General features: G+C 41.9%; 1 protein-coding gene across 4 annotated transcripts; it reads left to right on the plus strand.

Moving 5' to 3' along the window:
* Window positions 1-157: 157 nt before the first annotated feature.
* PPP1CC (protein phosphatase 1 catalytic subunit gamma) lies at window positions 158-15,477 on the plus strand. Of its 4 annotated transcripts, XM_088135174.1 has the most exons (8): window positions 162-496; window positions 9,272-9,403; window positions 10,268-10,498; window positions 11,265-11,369; window positions 12,745-12,968; window positions 13,360-13,494; window positions 14,293-14,353; window positions 15,104-15,477. In XM_088135174.1, the coding sequence occupies exons 1-8, from the start codon at window positions 442-444 to the stop codon at window positions 15,115-15,117; spliced, it is 957 nt and encodes a 318-aa protein (XP_087991300.1). In that variant the 5' UTR covers window positions 162-441; the 3' UTR covers window positions 15,118-15,477. The 4 variants fall into 4 exon arrangements, 3 of the variants coding, with proteins under 3 accessions (XP_087991298.1, XP_087991300.1, XP_087991299.1); XR_015795136.1 differs by having other exon boundaries at window positions 158-496; window positions 13,360-14,353; XM_088135173.1 differs by having other exon boundaries at window positions 14,293-15,477.
* Window positions 15,478-15,754: the final 277 nt, after the last annotated feature.

Consider the following 15,754-nt stretch of genomic DNA (forward strand, 5'->3'; position numbering starts at 1 on the left):
GAGCGAGGAGGAAAAACGGACGAGAGCGCGAGGCTCACTTCGCCGCGCGGGACTCCTTCCTCAAGCTTCCCGCTCTTGCCCCAGAAAGACGTTCCGGCGACCGCTTCCTCTGATATCCTTGAGCGCCTGAAGGAGGTAACTCCGGAGAGGGGAGGGAAAAGGCGGCCATTTTGTTCGCCGCCGACGCCGGTGATGCTTCTCGGCTGCTGAAGCGAGCACGAGCGGAGCGGAGGGGAGGGAAGGGAAGGGAAGGGAAGGGGAGAGAAGGGAAGGGAAGGGAAGGGGATCCACGGACCCGAAGGAGACCGAGCAGGAGGAGCGCGGTTGGAAGAGGAGAGGAAGGGAAGCGCCGGCTCGGGAGCCGGGGGCGGCCGCGGCGAAGGAGGAGGAAGTCGACCCGGCGGGCTCCGGCTTCGCTCCTTCCCCAGCCGCGGAGAGGCGATGGCGGATATTGACAAGCTCAACATCGACAGCATCATCCAACGGCTGCTGGAGGGTGAGGAGCGGGGGCGGCTCTCGTGGGGAGGGTCCGCAGCGCGGGAGGGGGGCCGGGGGCGGCGGGTTGGGGGAGGTACCTGCGCGCCCCTCTGGAGATCCTTGGGGGCCGACCCCAGAGGACGCTCACGACGACTTGTTTGGGCCCCCTCTCCTTCAGCTGCGCTCACAGGAAGGGGTAAGATACCACCCCCCCAAAAACCCGATGCTCTTCTCTGCGGAGCAATTCCGCGCGGGGGAAATTGAGCCGGGGAGGACTCCCCAAGATACACAACCCATAACCGCCCTCCTCTTCATTGCAGGCCGTCCCCACTTTCTTCCCCCCCCCGAGAATCGGGGTTCCGCTCCAACGAGCTGGGGAGGCCCTTGGAATGGGGGGAGATCAGAAGCGCTTCGGACAAAGCAAGGGCTGGCCGGTAATGGGGCGGGAGAGGGCGCGAAGGTGCTCCCCCACTTTAAAGAGGGGAGTTATGGGGATCCAAAGCTCTTGGGAGAAATGCTGGTGAAGAGAAGGGATGCCTAATTGAGGGAACGATATGCATGTGTCTGATTTAAATATATCCTTGTTTACCTGGTGGGATTTCTCTCTTTACCTTTCTGTAATGCTCCCCCCCCCCTTTCATTATTAGGGATGGGTTTTAAGAGAAAGGCAGGATGTCCAATAAGAAGATGTGAGGCTATGGTGAATTAGGTGACGGGTAGACATTTAAAGAGCTCTAAATCATTGGCACAAGAATCTCACAAGTAGAAGGGGGAGCAAATTATGAGATGTGTGTGTGTACACACACACACACAAATAAATAAATATGGGTAAATTAATGAAAAACACAAGGTCCGAATGATACAGGACTGTTGTGCGTTATCCATTAGAACATGTCAAGGTACAAATACTTGTATCTTGATCTCTAATTTTATTTACCAAATAAGATGTATTTTGGAATTTCTTTATAGGTCATGCTTAGCGGGGAATGAGTATGGGGAAACAGTTTGAGGTATAACCTGGGGATACAGGAGTTTGGTAAGGGGTAGGGAGTTTGGGATCTATTGGGTTGCTAGTTTCTGCAAAAAGTGGGAAGCTGCTAAGAATAATTTGATTTGGATTTTGGCTGCAGTTATTTGATTTGAAGCCAGTGTGATGGCACAGTACTGGCTTCTGAAAACATTGGCTCAGTGGGTAACTTTGATCATTCTCTCTCAGCTCTAGAACCTTACTAAGTTATTATAGGGAAGATATAACAGGAGGGAATGCTTTATATATCAGTTTGGGCTTCTGGGGGTGAGATATCATGCAATAAACACAAATAATGTGGGAGCTTATAAGAAGGATGAACTGAAAGTAGGTCCCTCTGCATGAAGGAAAAGCAGAAAAGTAGGAATGGAGGATATCTGAGGTGGTGTGGAATAAACACCCCCTCCCCAGTATCTGAAAGCTGAAATCATGTATGGTTTTGATCTCCTTATATTCCTTGTACGTAGGCTTCATTGCACTTCTTTGGTGAAGTTGTGAGGGGAAGGAGAGAGATGGGAGGATTTACATCCAAGATTAAGAGCCTGGTGCCTTGTGCCCCAGTGTCAGTGTCTTCCTTCAAATTACTAAAAGATCTCTTCATTTGTTTTTGTACATGTTATATTTGGATCATGGGAGTCTTACATGCATCTGTAGTCTGCTGTTTCTTAGGATAGGAGTATAAGTAGTTTATAGTGTCTGGTAGGTCTTTCTTTGTTTTGCCCTCTTTAACAAAGGTGGAGGCTTGCTCTGAGGGAAGAAAGAGATTGTTGGTTAGCCTCTCTCCTGACACTGTATGATTGCTGGCCCAGGGAATCATGAGGGCGTAAAAATGTTGTTCACCCGCCTGTGCCCGTCTATTATGGCCATTAACTTTAAAAATAGGCTTGCTTCTTTGAGCTAGGGTGAAAATTTTGCTTGCAAACAAATTATAGATTGAATCCAAGCATTATGACATCAATGTGACATTTTGATTACTCTAAACCGTGGTGATGAGTTCCAAGTGGCTTCTCTCATCTAAACAATTTGGCTGACTGATCCTAGTGCTTCTCTGGGGTACTTCCAAGATATAATGTTCCATATGTTTGGGGTATTGCTTTTTTCCCTTTGTCTCCAGTTTTTATTGCAGGAGGCTGGCCTTAGATTAAATTAAACTTGAGTTGGGTGACAGAGCTGATGACAAACATTCGTCCCAGCAGCAAGGAGACCACACTGATCCAGCCTTATCTGAGTCCATACCAGATTAATAGTTCAATTGAGGAATTTACTTTGCATCAAATGAAAAAAAAAGTATAAAATAATATCTGGGCCAAATATGTATCCTTTCTATGATGTGCCTTTCTCTGTTCCTTCTTTTGGTTTGCTGAAAGGCCATGGAAAGGGAGCAGCAGTACGAAAAATGGCTGGATTTGTGAATTCAAGATGTTTGGTATTAGCCTAGATAGAATTTAAAAAAAAAAACACCTTCCAGGGTGTCATTATTAGATCTTTTCTTGCATGCTTAGTAGAAATGGTTGCTTAATCATCTGTCTCCATTTGTTTAACGAATTTAAATTTCAGATGTCAACAGCATGAATTCAATATAGACTAATTTTTGGTGTCCTTTAATGCTACATGAGTTTTAAATTGGCTGCGTAGACATAACTTGGAGGGATAAATGGGGCACATTGACACCTCTATTATCTCTATTAATAGAAATCTTATTGCTATTTAATGCTACATCTGTACTAATATAATTTAAATTGTGCAGAGAGAATTTTTAAAATTATTGCCTCTTGGAATTGATTAGCTATAAAAGTATCTCATCTGCTTTTTCTTCTGTATTGGCTACTTCAATCCCAAATATGAAAGACTTCAAGTTCTAAAATCCATCTATCAGCATCTTGGACAATGATGCTCCTTAATTGTGTATTTACACTGTTCTTCCTTGAAGAGTTGCAATAAGATCAAGACACACAGTACTCTTGGGGCTAACTTGAGATGCAATGGGAAACAATGGTTTGTTCCTACAAAGGAGCTGCAAAGCCTTAGGCTCTCATGCATCTTTTCAAACCCAAGAAGAGGTGAATGAAAGCTGCTGCTTTTGATTTTACAAAGTCCAGTTTCATATAATTTCTGAACTTTGGAAGGGCGGTATCATTATAAAATATAATTAGAACTAAAACCTCTGTTCCTTCTGTATGTTAGATTATAGTTCTCCAAGTTCAGTTAATGCAGGGAACTGAAGAAGCTTTCAGCCTCATGAATACAATAAAAAGGAGGTGGTGCATATGAATGTGAGGTTTATGCTGATAATGGGATATGGTGGCTTTTCATTAACTTTTGAGCTGATGATTGAATGTACAAAGTAGAGTAGTTTTGTATTCACATAATAGCCAGATTAATTTTCATTTTATAGATGGGAAAGCTATTGGTTCTCAGACAAAAGTTTAGTGAGCCTATTCAAACCTAGATTTTCTGGTTTTAGGCTGAGCCTACAGACTATTTAGATCTGATTAGTTTGACACTCAGAAACAAACAGTATGTATAACTACTTATTTTGTATGACCAGAAAGTCTAGTTATTATTTACTTGCTTATTAACCAGCAGATGTTGAATAGCTTAGCCCTTTATCACAAAGCAATATATTTTAATCCTATCTGGGCCTTTAACAACCCAGTCCAGATGCAATGGAAAAGTATGAGCTTCCTGTTACAAGAACAAGCTTTCATGCTGTCTCATCATTATATTTCTAAAAATCTTTCTTGACCACAGATGACTAATAAACGGGCATATTGTGAATTTTATGTGGTCTTCTTTGCAAAGATGGACTCAGATTGCTTCCATCTTCAGCAGTGAACTCGGGCTAAATGTTCAGAGTTGTTGCGTGCAAGATTCCATGAGCTTGAATTAGAGAGGGTTATTTTAAAAAAAACCCAATGATTAGTTTTCCTATTTTACTAGCATTTTCATGCCACCTCTGTGGTGAAGGAATTAGGATTTTTCAGTCCATAGTTACTATGAGTTGGTGGTCACAGTGCTTAGTGAATTATGGAAGCAAATTTAAGGCTGCAGAACTAATTCATTTTAACTGTGCAGTTCTTTATTAGTATTTACTAGTAGTCCAAAGGCCAGCTATATGTATGTCCTTGATAAATATTTTCCTGTGGAACAAATCACTAGTAAGCCATATAGGATACTTCACATGATATGCTCCAGATGCTTAGAGGAACAAAGCAGGTTTGGCTGGAGTCTGCCTGCTACTCCCATTCTTCTCTCTTTGCTGTGTAAACAAGTGAAGTTGTAACTAATGAACAGCTGTGATGTGGAAATAGCAATATATTTTTCACTGCTTTTTTTTGTTGTTGTTTTTTTTAGGAAGGCAACAATGGAATGGAAATAATCACTGGTCAGATTTAACTTTGTAGATGTTTTTCTCTTGGCATGCACAAATGAGAATTTCTGCTTTGTAAGATTTATGTCTGTCAACTGATACTGAGAACAAGCTCTGCAGGTGCGCTCTTCATAGGAGAGTTTCACTTGCTCAGCCAGCCCAGCAGGCCATTCCGTTGCCTCTACCCTCCTTTTTCTATTTTTCTTTTCCAGCTGATATTCAACGGGTGGGTTGCTCTGGAAATTATTTTAAAATATTTTCTGTACTTCTGCAAACTTAATTGTTTCCCAAACATTGTTACCCATTCATTTCTCAGTGGCCTTGTATGGTATTTCTGTAGTTATTCACCTCACCAATTTCTGCTGGGGAGAATTATAGACTGATAGAGCTTTTCCCACCCATCTGATAAATATGAGATTGTTGTTTTCAATACTCCATTGTTTTTCTCTGCTGTTTAAATGGTACTAAATCAAGAGTGGTCTCCATGATTAACTTCTGTGTTGTTACTCTTCATAAAGGAAGCTGTTTCTTCCACTTAATTCAGAAGTTATTTTGGTTACAAGTGCATGTGGTAAGGGGGCCTATCAATAGATTTCTAAACGATTTGCATGGCAAAACAGATGTGTGTTATTAGTCACATGTACTAGCACTAATTCAGGGTGTGTGCTGTTTCCTCTAAAGAATTTGGAACTGAGATTAAGTTTAAGAGATCATTATATGTTTGAAAGCCACGGTAAGTAAGGTTCACTCTCCTGTTCATGGGTTTGGGGTGTGTGTGTGTGTGTGTTTGTTTATTTATTTATTAAATTTCTCCCCCCAGTCGGGGACTCTGGGCAACTCACACAAAACATTCAAACCATAAATACATAAAACATCAAAATTCCAAAAACATTACTAAAAAAGAGGAAAAGGAGAGTTCAAGAAGATGAATCTGGGGCTGAAGACAGCAGGCCTCTGGGGCTAGCCATCCCCACGCTTGAAGTATTCCCTCCCTGCCCCAGGCCAAGTGACAGAACCGGGTCTTCAAAGCCCTTCGGAAGGCCAGGAGTGAGGGGGCCAATTGCACCTCCAGGGGCAGAATGTTCCAAAGAGTGGGGGCTACCGCAGAGAAGGCCTGCCTTCTGGACCCCGCTAATCGGAGTTCTTTTATTGAGGCGGTCTGAAGGATGACCGCTTTGTGTGATCGGATGGGACGGGTTGAGGTCATGGGGAAGAGGCGGTCCCTTAGGTAACCTGGTCCCATGCCATGTACGGCTTTAAAGGTGATAACCAGCACCTTGAATTGGACCTGGAAGCAAACTGGTACTGTCAGGCCTAGCCCAAGGAACTCCAAGAGACAATGCAAAATCAGTTCAGCTATGTTTATTAGCTACAACCTCTAGCAAGAATCTTCCCAGACTGAAACCCCAGTACCTAAGTCAGCCAGCCACAACAGTGTGAATTCCTCAGGGAGGTGCCAGACTCATCCTCTTGTAGTTCCCACGCTCCATCGGCGAGCTAAGAAAATGCTTATCTCCCTTAGCCTGGCCTTCATAATTCCATTCCATCACAGGTACCCAATGGAGCTCGCGGAGCAACGACGTTACAAGGGCCCTCCTTGGGGCTCCAAAAATAGCCCACGTGGCTGCATTCTGGACCAGCTGTAGCTTCCGGATACTCTTTGAGGGTAGCCCCATGTAGAGCGCATTGCAGTAGTCTGTCTGGGAGATAACAAGGGCATGAGTGACAGTTCGAAGGGCATCCCAATCCAGTAACTGATGCACAATCTGAAGTTGTGCAAAGGCCCTCCTGGCCACGGCTGCCACCTGCTCTTCAAGCAGGAGCCGTGAGCCTAGGAGGACCCCCAGATTACACACTGGGTCTGTCTGGGGCAGTGCTACCCCATCCAGCACCAAAGATGACAAAGTCCTGGATACAGAGGAGCCATTAACCCACAGCCACTCCGTCTTACCAGGGTTCAGCTGAAGCCTGTTGTTCCCCATCCAGACCCTTACAGCCTCCAGGCACTGCGAAAGGATGGTCACAGCATCACTTACTTCACCTGGGATGGAGATGTATAATTGTGCATCATCAGCATACTGATGATACCTCCTCCCATGATGGTGGATGATCACGGGATATATACCTTTCAGTTCTCATTAAGTATAAAATGTTAGCTTGTGCTGTACTAGTTTAAAAGGAGAAAATGGAGAGAGAATTAAATGAGTTAATTCAGGTACCACTTCTTGCACAGTGTTATATAAAGGTTGCATAACAGCCACTAAAGGAAACAACACTGAGAAGGGAGGAATAGGTGGTGTTAGATTCCAGCTGAACCAGTAAAGAGGGTCTCCTGGTCTTGCCTGTCTCTCTCTCCCTCTGATGCAGCCACGTTGCCCAGCTCATTGACTGCTTATTTACAGAGTTAGATCTGAAGAGATTCTGCCACAGCATCATCTCCTTGGAAATGCTTACCCTGGGAGACCTGCTTTATATCTCCAACACTGAAGTACTCATTTCTGAGAAGCATGAGGGGGGCTTGGCTTTACACATGGCTGATGTACCTTACAGTTGCAGCCTGGATAGGAAGTGCTTCTAAAACAGATATCTGCTGACACATTGCACCTTTTGGTGAAGAAAATTCTTTAATGGATAGTAATTTTATTTATAGGGTAGTCCACTATCCAGTGTGGTTACACAATTTGTAAAGGATGTATCTTGTTACTCTTGGTTTACTAGTGATTAACACAATTTGAATGAAACTTGCATATTGTAGAAATTTGACAAATTCAGATGGTTTGTGCTTTCTCAGTGAAAATCAGCTCCTGTAGTAGATTCAAAGCAGCAAATGTATGGCCAATAGTCTGGTATTACTTTGCAGGGATCCTGGATATATGCCTCATTGAATGATAATGACTAATAGAATTTGGAACAACAATATAAACTATGTTGTAGACAATTGTGAGGACAATTGCCATTTGGTCATATTACAAATTAAAATGGAGATCACTGTTCCGGCATACGTTCCTTTCAGCATCTGCCTTGCTATCTTCCCCTAAAATCTGGTTTTTGGACTTCAGTTTAATTTTAAGAATATTTCTTCAGCATATCATGCTTGAAAAGCTTATTCTGTATTAACATGCTTCCCTTAACTGTAATAAAGCATAGGTTAATAAATACTAATTTGTCCTGTTGACTTTTATATTACAGGTATCTTGGGTTGGTTTCTATAACTATTTTGCTGTTAGATACTTGGCATTTCTGTTAAATAAATTAATTTCGAGTTACCTAGTTATAGCTTGGGAAGTGAATTTGAGAAAATTATGCATTAAGCCATTCTGCCACAGAGCAGCCATGCTGCAGTGCAGAAGGAAGTATTTCAATGAGTTTATGCTAGGTTATGTGTGCAAGGCGTTTCCATTGCTACTCCAGTATCTACTGGTGCTGATAATGTCACCATGGAATGCTAACATGACTGACAGAATAAGCTAATTATGGGGTAAGTATTGGTCAGGTCACAACCTTTATTTCCTGGGTAATCTGCTGGAAATTTCAACATGTTTCTGATATTGACTCAAAACAAAGCTTGTTAAACATAATCTTTGCACTCTTCAGAGCTGCCAGCACAAATACTTTAAACTTTTTTTTTTTGCTTGTTTTATGATACCAAGACACAGATGAGAGAGAAAATAAAATGTTACAGTCAAACCCTTGGAGAAGATAATCACAGAATCTAGCTTGTTCCCTCTCTGCAAGCATGAAATAGCAGGCATAGATTATGCAAATGAAGCAATTGGCCAACAGGATTTCTTGATCCTTTGTTCTGCTGATTATGCAAGTCTATAAAGCTGCTACAATTCCCTTCAATATTTTTGAGAATATTTTGCATCTATTTAGAGAATGCTGTTGTTGACATCTTGAACTGTGCACTATGATTTTGATCAGTTTACTACTCTTATACCTTGTACACAGGTTCAGCTCTAAATATAGCCATACCTGGATATTGCACTTTTAAAATATATCCACCTATTGTTATGGCCTTTGCTAATATTCATAACCCATTAGCGGCAGTGCTTTATATCTACAATTATTCCAAGTGGCCATTTTGAATTTAATAAGTATGCAACCTTTTTAGAGGGTGGAGCTGGAATAAGCTTTGAGGTATACCAGATGTGTGTTGCTGTTTGCAAAAAAAAAAAAAAATACACTAACAGCACAGAATATATTGGCATGAGCTGGTAGTCAAAAAAATAACTGCATGCATATCCTAAATGTTCTGCCACTGTGAAATGAACTGACACATATAGTTGAAGGAGGATTTGGGGGGTCAAAATCCTCCCTCCTAATAAACATAATTGATTGGAACTTCATGATTTTCATTTATGTATTATAAGTACCATATTTTTTTTTCTATGTAGTGAGAGGATCCAAACCTGGTAAAAATGTCCAGCTGCAAGAGAATGAAATAAGAGGATTGTGCTTGAAATCTCGAGAGATCTTTCTCAGTCAACCAATTCTGTTAGAACTTGAAGCACCACTTAAAATATGTGGTAAGCACCAAGTTTGTTTGGGTTTTTTTTAATGGACTAATAATTTGCAGAATTTCTTAGGTAGTAACTTCAGATGATGTATCTCTGAAGATGCTGAATCTGTTAGAAAATTGCAGTAATAACCTCTTTCATCCCTATAGCTTGAGGATAAAATGTGGCCTTTGAATAGAGTGCAATAACCTCTTTCATCCATGTTGCTTGAGGATAAAACTCTGCCTTTGAATAGAGTGCTGAAAGGAACTACTACATGTAGCTAAAAGGGGACAGATTCCAGGAAGATACTGTACTTATTTGATTTTGATACACTGTTTAAGTCTCATAGCTGTTCTGTATATTTAAATAGTATATAGCCCATCTTACTTTGCCCATCCTTGCAATGTCCACCTGATATGGGGAAGTAGTTATTTCCTCTTTTTCAGTAAGTATATTCTGAGAGTGACACAGTTGGTTTAAACTGATATAAAACTACAGGGAAATTCACATTTTGAAACCAAAGCCATAAATAATATCCCAAAAGATACTGCTCCTGTCTGTGCTCCTGCACTCTGAAGATGCCGGTCACAGGTGCTGGCGAAACGTTAGGAAACAAAACTTCAAGAACACGGCCACACAGCCCGGAAGACCCACACCAGCCATCGTATGCCGGCCGTAAAAGCCTTCGACAATACAATATCCCAAAATTTTGTGCCATGGGGAAATCTGTTGAAAATCTGACAGTGGTCTTTGGTTACTTTCCTTAATGCTTTTGTATGATACTCCCTTTAATCTACATATATAAAATATATTGGTCTGTTAGTCTCTGCTTTAGTGAGCCAAGCTGTCAAACCTCAAACTACTGAAAGCCTGTTTGTTTGTTTGCTTAAGGTGATATCCATGGACAATACTATGATTTACTGCGGCTATTTGAATATGGTGGTTTTCCACCAGAGAGCAACTATCTATTTCTTGGGGACTACGTTGACAGAGGGAAGCAGTCTTTAGAAACAATTTGCCTCTTACTGGCCTACAAGATAAAATATCCAGAGAACTTTTTCCTCCTTAGAGGCAACCATGAATGTGCTAGCATTAATAGAATTTATGGCTTCTATGATGAATGTAAGTACGTGTGGGAATGTGTTTTGGATTTTAGGAAAGAATTATGGGATAAAATGTGCAGTCATTTTTACTATAAGATGATCTCTATCCTTAGAGGGAATTGTGCATTAATAGGGTTGCATAGTTGAAAAGCTTCTGGAATAAGGTGAGGTGTAACATCTTTGTTCTTTCTGTATCACCCTGAAGGCCCTCTGTTACAAAGGAAGAAAGTAAACCAAATAACGCTCCTTTTCAGAAATGAAATGCGTAATGCATTTTCAGCCAGATACTGCTCTACCAGTCACCACTTAAATGTAAATCAAACTCATTTTAAAAAGTTGAGCTTTTTCCATTTTAAATCTACAGGTACAAAGCATATGTTTCTTTTCAGTATGGTACTTGGATATGACCAAGGTGCTAACTGGATCTTTGGCAGGGAGGAGGCATTTCAGAATATATTCTTAAACTTGTTGGATGAATATGAGTCCAATAATTTTCTGATGCCAAGAAGTTTCAAAATCTCTTTCGGGGGAAGCTTTTCAAAAGTAAAAAAGGTTGTCTTTGTGATTTATTGGCCCCACTCCAGGGAAAAAAGAAATAGCTGGATACTGGGCCTCAACCCCTGGACACGCTGTGTTAAAAACGTTCCGTGATACCTGTGGGTCTAGTCAGCCAGAAGTAATTGTGTGAGATGTAGAAAGGAGATTGTCTTTTTATTCCCCCTAAACTAGTCTCCTCTGTCCCACTTGGTTTTGAAATGGCTTCATTGGCTGATTCACTTTCCCAGGTAAAAGAAGATATAACATCAAGCTGTGGAAAACATTTACAGACTGCTTCAATTGCTTACCAATTGCAGCCATTGTGGATGAGAAAATATTTTGCTGCCATGGCGGTAAGTAATTCCAGATGCTATCTTAGGCCTTATAATTGATCAGAGCTGAATTTCAGGGTGTGTTTAACACTTGAGATATTCAAAGATAAACCCAGCATTTCACTCCTTAATCATAGCTAGCTTGTGTAATGGAAGCTTATGGGTGGCAAGGTTTGGGGGCCACCAGTTTAGATCAAGAAGCTGGCTTACAATTATTTAGCTATCCCTTGATTTTGTAGGAAGACTGCTGAATGTTTTTTTGATCAAAACTGGTGTGAAGAAATTACATGCCAGAGTGGACCCAGTTATCTCTCCTAATTACTATGATGACAACAGCAGCAAATTAGTGGGGAAATGTATTGATTAATCTGTCATTAGAATAAGGTGGTCCTGCTTGCTGTGAAGGGGTGAGCATGGTACAGGTTAAGATACCAGACTTCTGGAATCCATGTTGCTCTTTTTCAAAGCAAGGTGGAAAAACGGCCATGAGGTGATGGGGACAGGCTTTTCTGGGTGCAAAGTGCCTTTTGAATATCTGGACCAAGAAAGTTCTGTGAAAGCTAATGCTGTACGTGTGGGTGTCTGTGTGGCTGTCTGTCTATCATGAATGGATAACTACAGGTTATATAGACAATTCCTGCTGCCTATAGTATATAAATACTTGTGCTCAAATAGTCTAGCATTGTGTGAACCCTTTAAATGTTTGGTCTTGCCATTCTTGCCTTATAATCTAAACATCTGCAGTATGTTTAGAGGCAGAAACCTCAAGCTTGCAATGTTGGAGGATGTGAGTGGGAAGCTACGGCTGAACAGACGTGAGAGGAAAATGTTTTGGCTTGGCAAGGGCAGGTCACTCTTTAATTTGAGGCAAGTGCTCTAAACCAAAGGGATGTCTATTTTTTGAGCAGTTTATTTGGCCGTAGTGGTGATTCTCTAGTTCTGGAAGGGGCTGGGACTGTGTGTGTATGTGTGGAATTACGCCTGTGGTCTTCCTAGCATTGGATCCAGGTTTAGTTCTATTTCAACTAAATCCATTTAAATCAGTGTTACTCATCACTTAAGTTACCAAATCACTCTGCTGAATCCATCTGAAGTCTGACTAAATCTAGATACATTATCCAAGAAATGGGAGCCTCTTAAGGAATTATTTTAATTCCTCAGGGCATTGCCCTTCTGGCCATGTTCTGGCAGTGGAGCCTCTCTTACCGTGATCCTGTATTGTGCCCATTGATTGAGCATCGCCTCTTGGATAAAGTTGGCTAGCTGCTCTTCTTCGGAAACGTGGGTGAAGCTGCCAGGGCAACAGGTCTCATTCCTCGTGTGCTTCCAACATTGTGGTTGCCTTCATCTCCCATATGAGCCAAACACAAGCCAGCTGCATCTTAATCCTGCACAGGCTTATCACCAGATCTCCAATCAATGGAACAAATCCGACGAATTATGCGACCCACGGACGTGCCAGATCAAGGCCTCCTTTGTGATCTCCTGTGGTCTGACCCTGACAAGGATGTGCTTGGATGGGGTGAAAATGACAGAGGGGTTTCTTTTACATTTGGAGCTGAAGTGGTTGCAAAGTTCCTTCATAAACATGATTTGGACCTTATATGCAGAGCTCATCAGGTAGGTGAAGACCAGATGTTAGAAAATGATCCTGTCCACCTCTAGCATCAGAGTAGCTGCTTGATTTTAGGAATTCTCTGCCTTGCAGATTGGGCCTCCTCTCTGAACAGAGTAAGAATTTCACATGATTTGATAGAGAAAGAAATAGGCCCCAGAGTATGAAAGCACAACCATAGCAAATGTTGCGTAGATCAACAAGCCACTGTTCTTCGTAGCCCTGCCTAAAACATCCAACAGTTATGTAGAATAGCTAACGTGATTTTGGCGCTTGTTGGCAGCTGGTATTATCCCTGTATTGTTTTGCCCAAAACAAATAATGCAGTTTTCTGCTTTCGTGTCCTACGATATTTCCCACCCTATTAGTACCAACAGAACTCTCTTTACTTTACAGGTAGTTGAAGATGGATATGAGTTCTTTGCAAAAAGACAGCTGGTAACTCTGTTTTCTGCCCCCAATTACTGTGGGGAGTTTGACAATGCAGGTGCTATGATGAGTGTGGATGAGACTCTAATGTGTTCTTTTCAGGTAAAGTATCTGTCAAGCCCTAGGTGCTTTGCTTTCCCCATTAATTTGTTTTTGCTCAATTATGGTTTTCTTTCAGTAAACCTTCTGAGCTATGAGCGTTAGCTATTTGAAGATGCGCTCTGTCTCCTTTAATCTGTGCTGAGCTGCCAGCCTGCCATAATAGAAATAAGGCAGCCTTAATATATTCACCTTGAGCTGGATTGTCCAGAGAATCATTTCTCTCCCTGCTGCTTTGTAAAGTGGCGTTTTGAGAGGAAGTATGAAACGTCGCAAGCTGTGGGAGGAACATCAGAACTGCATCTGAGTTCAGGTTCGTAGTGCTGATCTTGAAAGCCCAAACCACTTTTGGCCTGAGATATCCTCCAGCATCATCCCCTGGCTGTCTTCTAAACTGGAGCCAGACAGGCTTTCATGAGGAACAGGCCTCTTCGGGCTATGTCTGCTCTGTTGCCCACGCTTTCCCTCTGCGGCTGTGTAACTCCGTCTGTATGGTCCGAGACCACTTTGTTCCATGAAGTCCTTAGAAGATACTTTCTCTCCTGCTGTAGCTTAGGGAATTGGAATGAAGTGCGCTGATCTTTAAAAAGAGAGAGGGAGGGAGGGAGGGAGGGGGAGAGAGAGAGAGCGCACAAGCCTAGTCCGTTCTGTCTTCTGTGGCTTGAAATGATAATTTAGCCATATATTTTCAGGTTTGAGCGTACCATTGTAACTCTACCTGTGTGCTTTCCTTGTAGTCCCTCTTAGCCGTGTGCACAGCTGCCTGGCATCACTTGCTAAATCAGCAAATTGTCATTCCAGATCCTGAAGCCTGCTGAGAAAAAGAAGCCCAATGCTAGCCGACCCGTAACGCCACCCAGGGGTATGATCACAAAACAAGCAAAGAAATAAGCGCTGTTGGGCCTGCCTGGTTGGGACTTGTACTATAGTATATAATCTTCATTTTTTAAAAAAAACGGTAACGTGTATCAGTCAGCTTGCTAAGAGTAGACTTAATGTGTTGTGGTTTTCTTTTTGGTTCATTTTGATGGATGGCATTTGCTGGATGTAACAGCAAATGAGACTTTCTCCCTTCTGAAGAAGAGTTTTAAAAAAATTTGGTATTCATTTGGAGAGAGAGGAAAAAACACCTTTTTTGTTATTGATGTTCCGGCTGTACACTTCACAGCACCTATCCTGCCATTCTGGGTAATTGTATAACTGAATCCTTGAACCTGTGGAAACCAGGTGACGTGCGATGCCTGTTTTTATTTTAGGAGCGAACAAGGCACCAGCGTGCCATGAGACTAGGAAACGTATGACTGTCAAATTACATACTGTTTATACAATTCACTGTGAAAGCTTTTATTTTGTTTTAAAGGGTTTGCATTTTCCTTGTCATGTACATGAGTCCTGTTGTCGGCTTTTTGAATCAACCCTCAACTTTTGCCAGCTTCACTAGTATGATGTCTGTTTTAATTGGAGCACACTTCCCTCCCATATACTTTGAAATCACAATTAAAGCCATTATTTTAAGGCTGTGTCTCTGTGAAATCAAAGTGTGTAGGGGAAGACCTGTCAGCACAGCCCATAGAGATGCACTGGTATCTAAGCTGGGTTTTTTCCTCTGCAGGAAGGACGACTTGAACTAGCAGAGTAAAGCTGTGATCAGCTGGAGTACAGGATTAAAGACTTTGATACTTCCCCTATATTCAGTGTCGAAGCGTGCTACTGTGCTCTTTTAGCCAGTTCAGAAAGGTGTAACATGTGAAGAGACTTGCCTGAGAATTAGAATTACTTTAGGTTTTATTTGCATCTTGAAGACTTGCTCTACAAAGCTTAGAAAACCACCAACTACAGCAGTGAACCAATGTTCACCTGTTTCTATGACTCAGTTTCTTGTGGTTTTTTGTTTTGTTTTTAAAAAAAGAACTGTAATCTTTTTGAAGAGATGACAGTGTACAATACAATGTGGTAAAATGCCTATTAAATGAGTAACTTGTTAAATCTTCTTGGTGTTAATTTTATCAGCATCGCATATGTGAAGAGTCGTGTGAAATTCCCTCTCCCCCCAAAAATTGTATCTAAAGAGGTGAGAACTGAGCAAATGGAACGGAGGATCCCTTTCCGATGGCCACACGGTGCCCAATAAGGGCTCAGGCATTTTCCTTGTAGGGCAAGCAAGTTTTGTGTTTGATGGAAGGCAGGGAGACCCGGGGCCTTTTCTGATCCAGAGGTGATCACAGTGGGGAAACCAGTCCACTTTTGCAAGCAGCGTCACCTG

Source organism: Python bivittatus, unplaced genomic scaffold, assembly GCF_059951505.1.
Source record: "Python bivittatus isolate LINGU-HERP-01145 unplaced genomic scaffold, Pbiv_v1 ctg000100_np1212, whole genome shotgun sequence".
Classification (NCBI taxonomy): Eukaryota; Metazoa; Chordata; class Lepidosauria; order Squamata; family Pythonidae; genus Python; species Python bivittatus.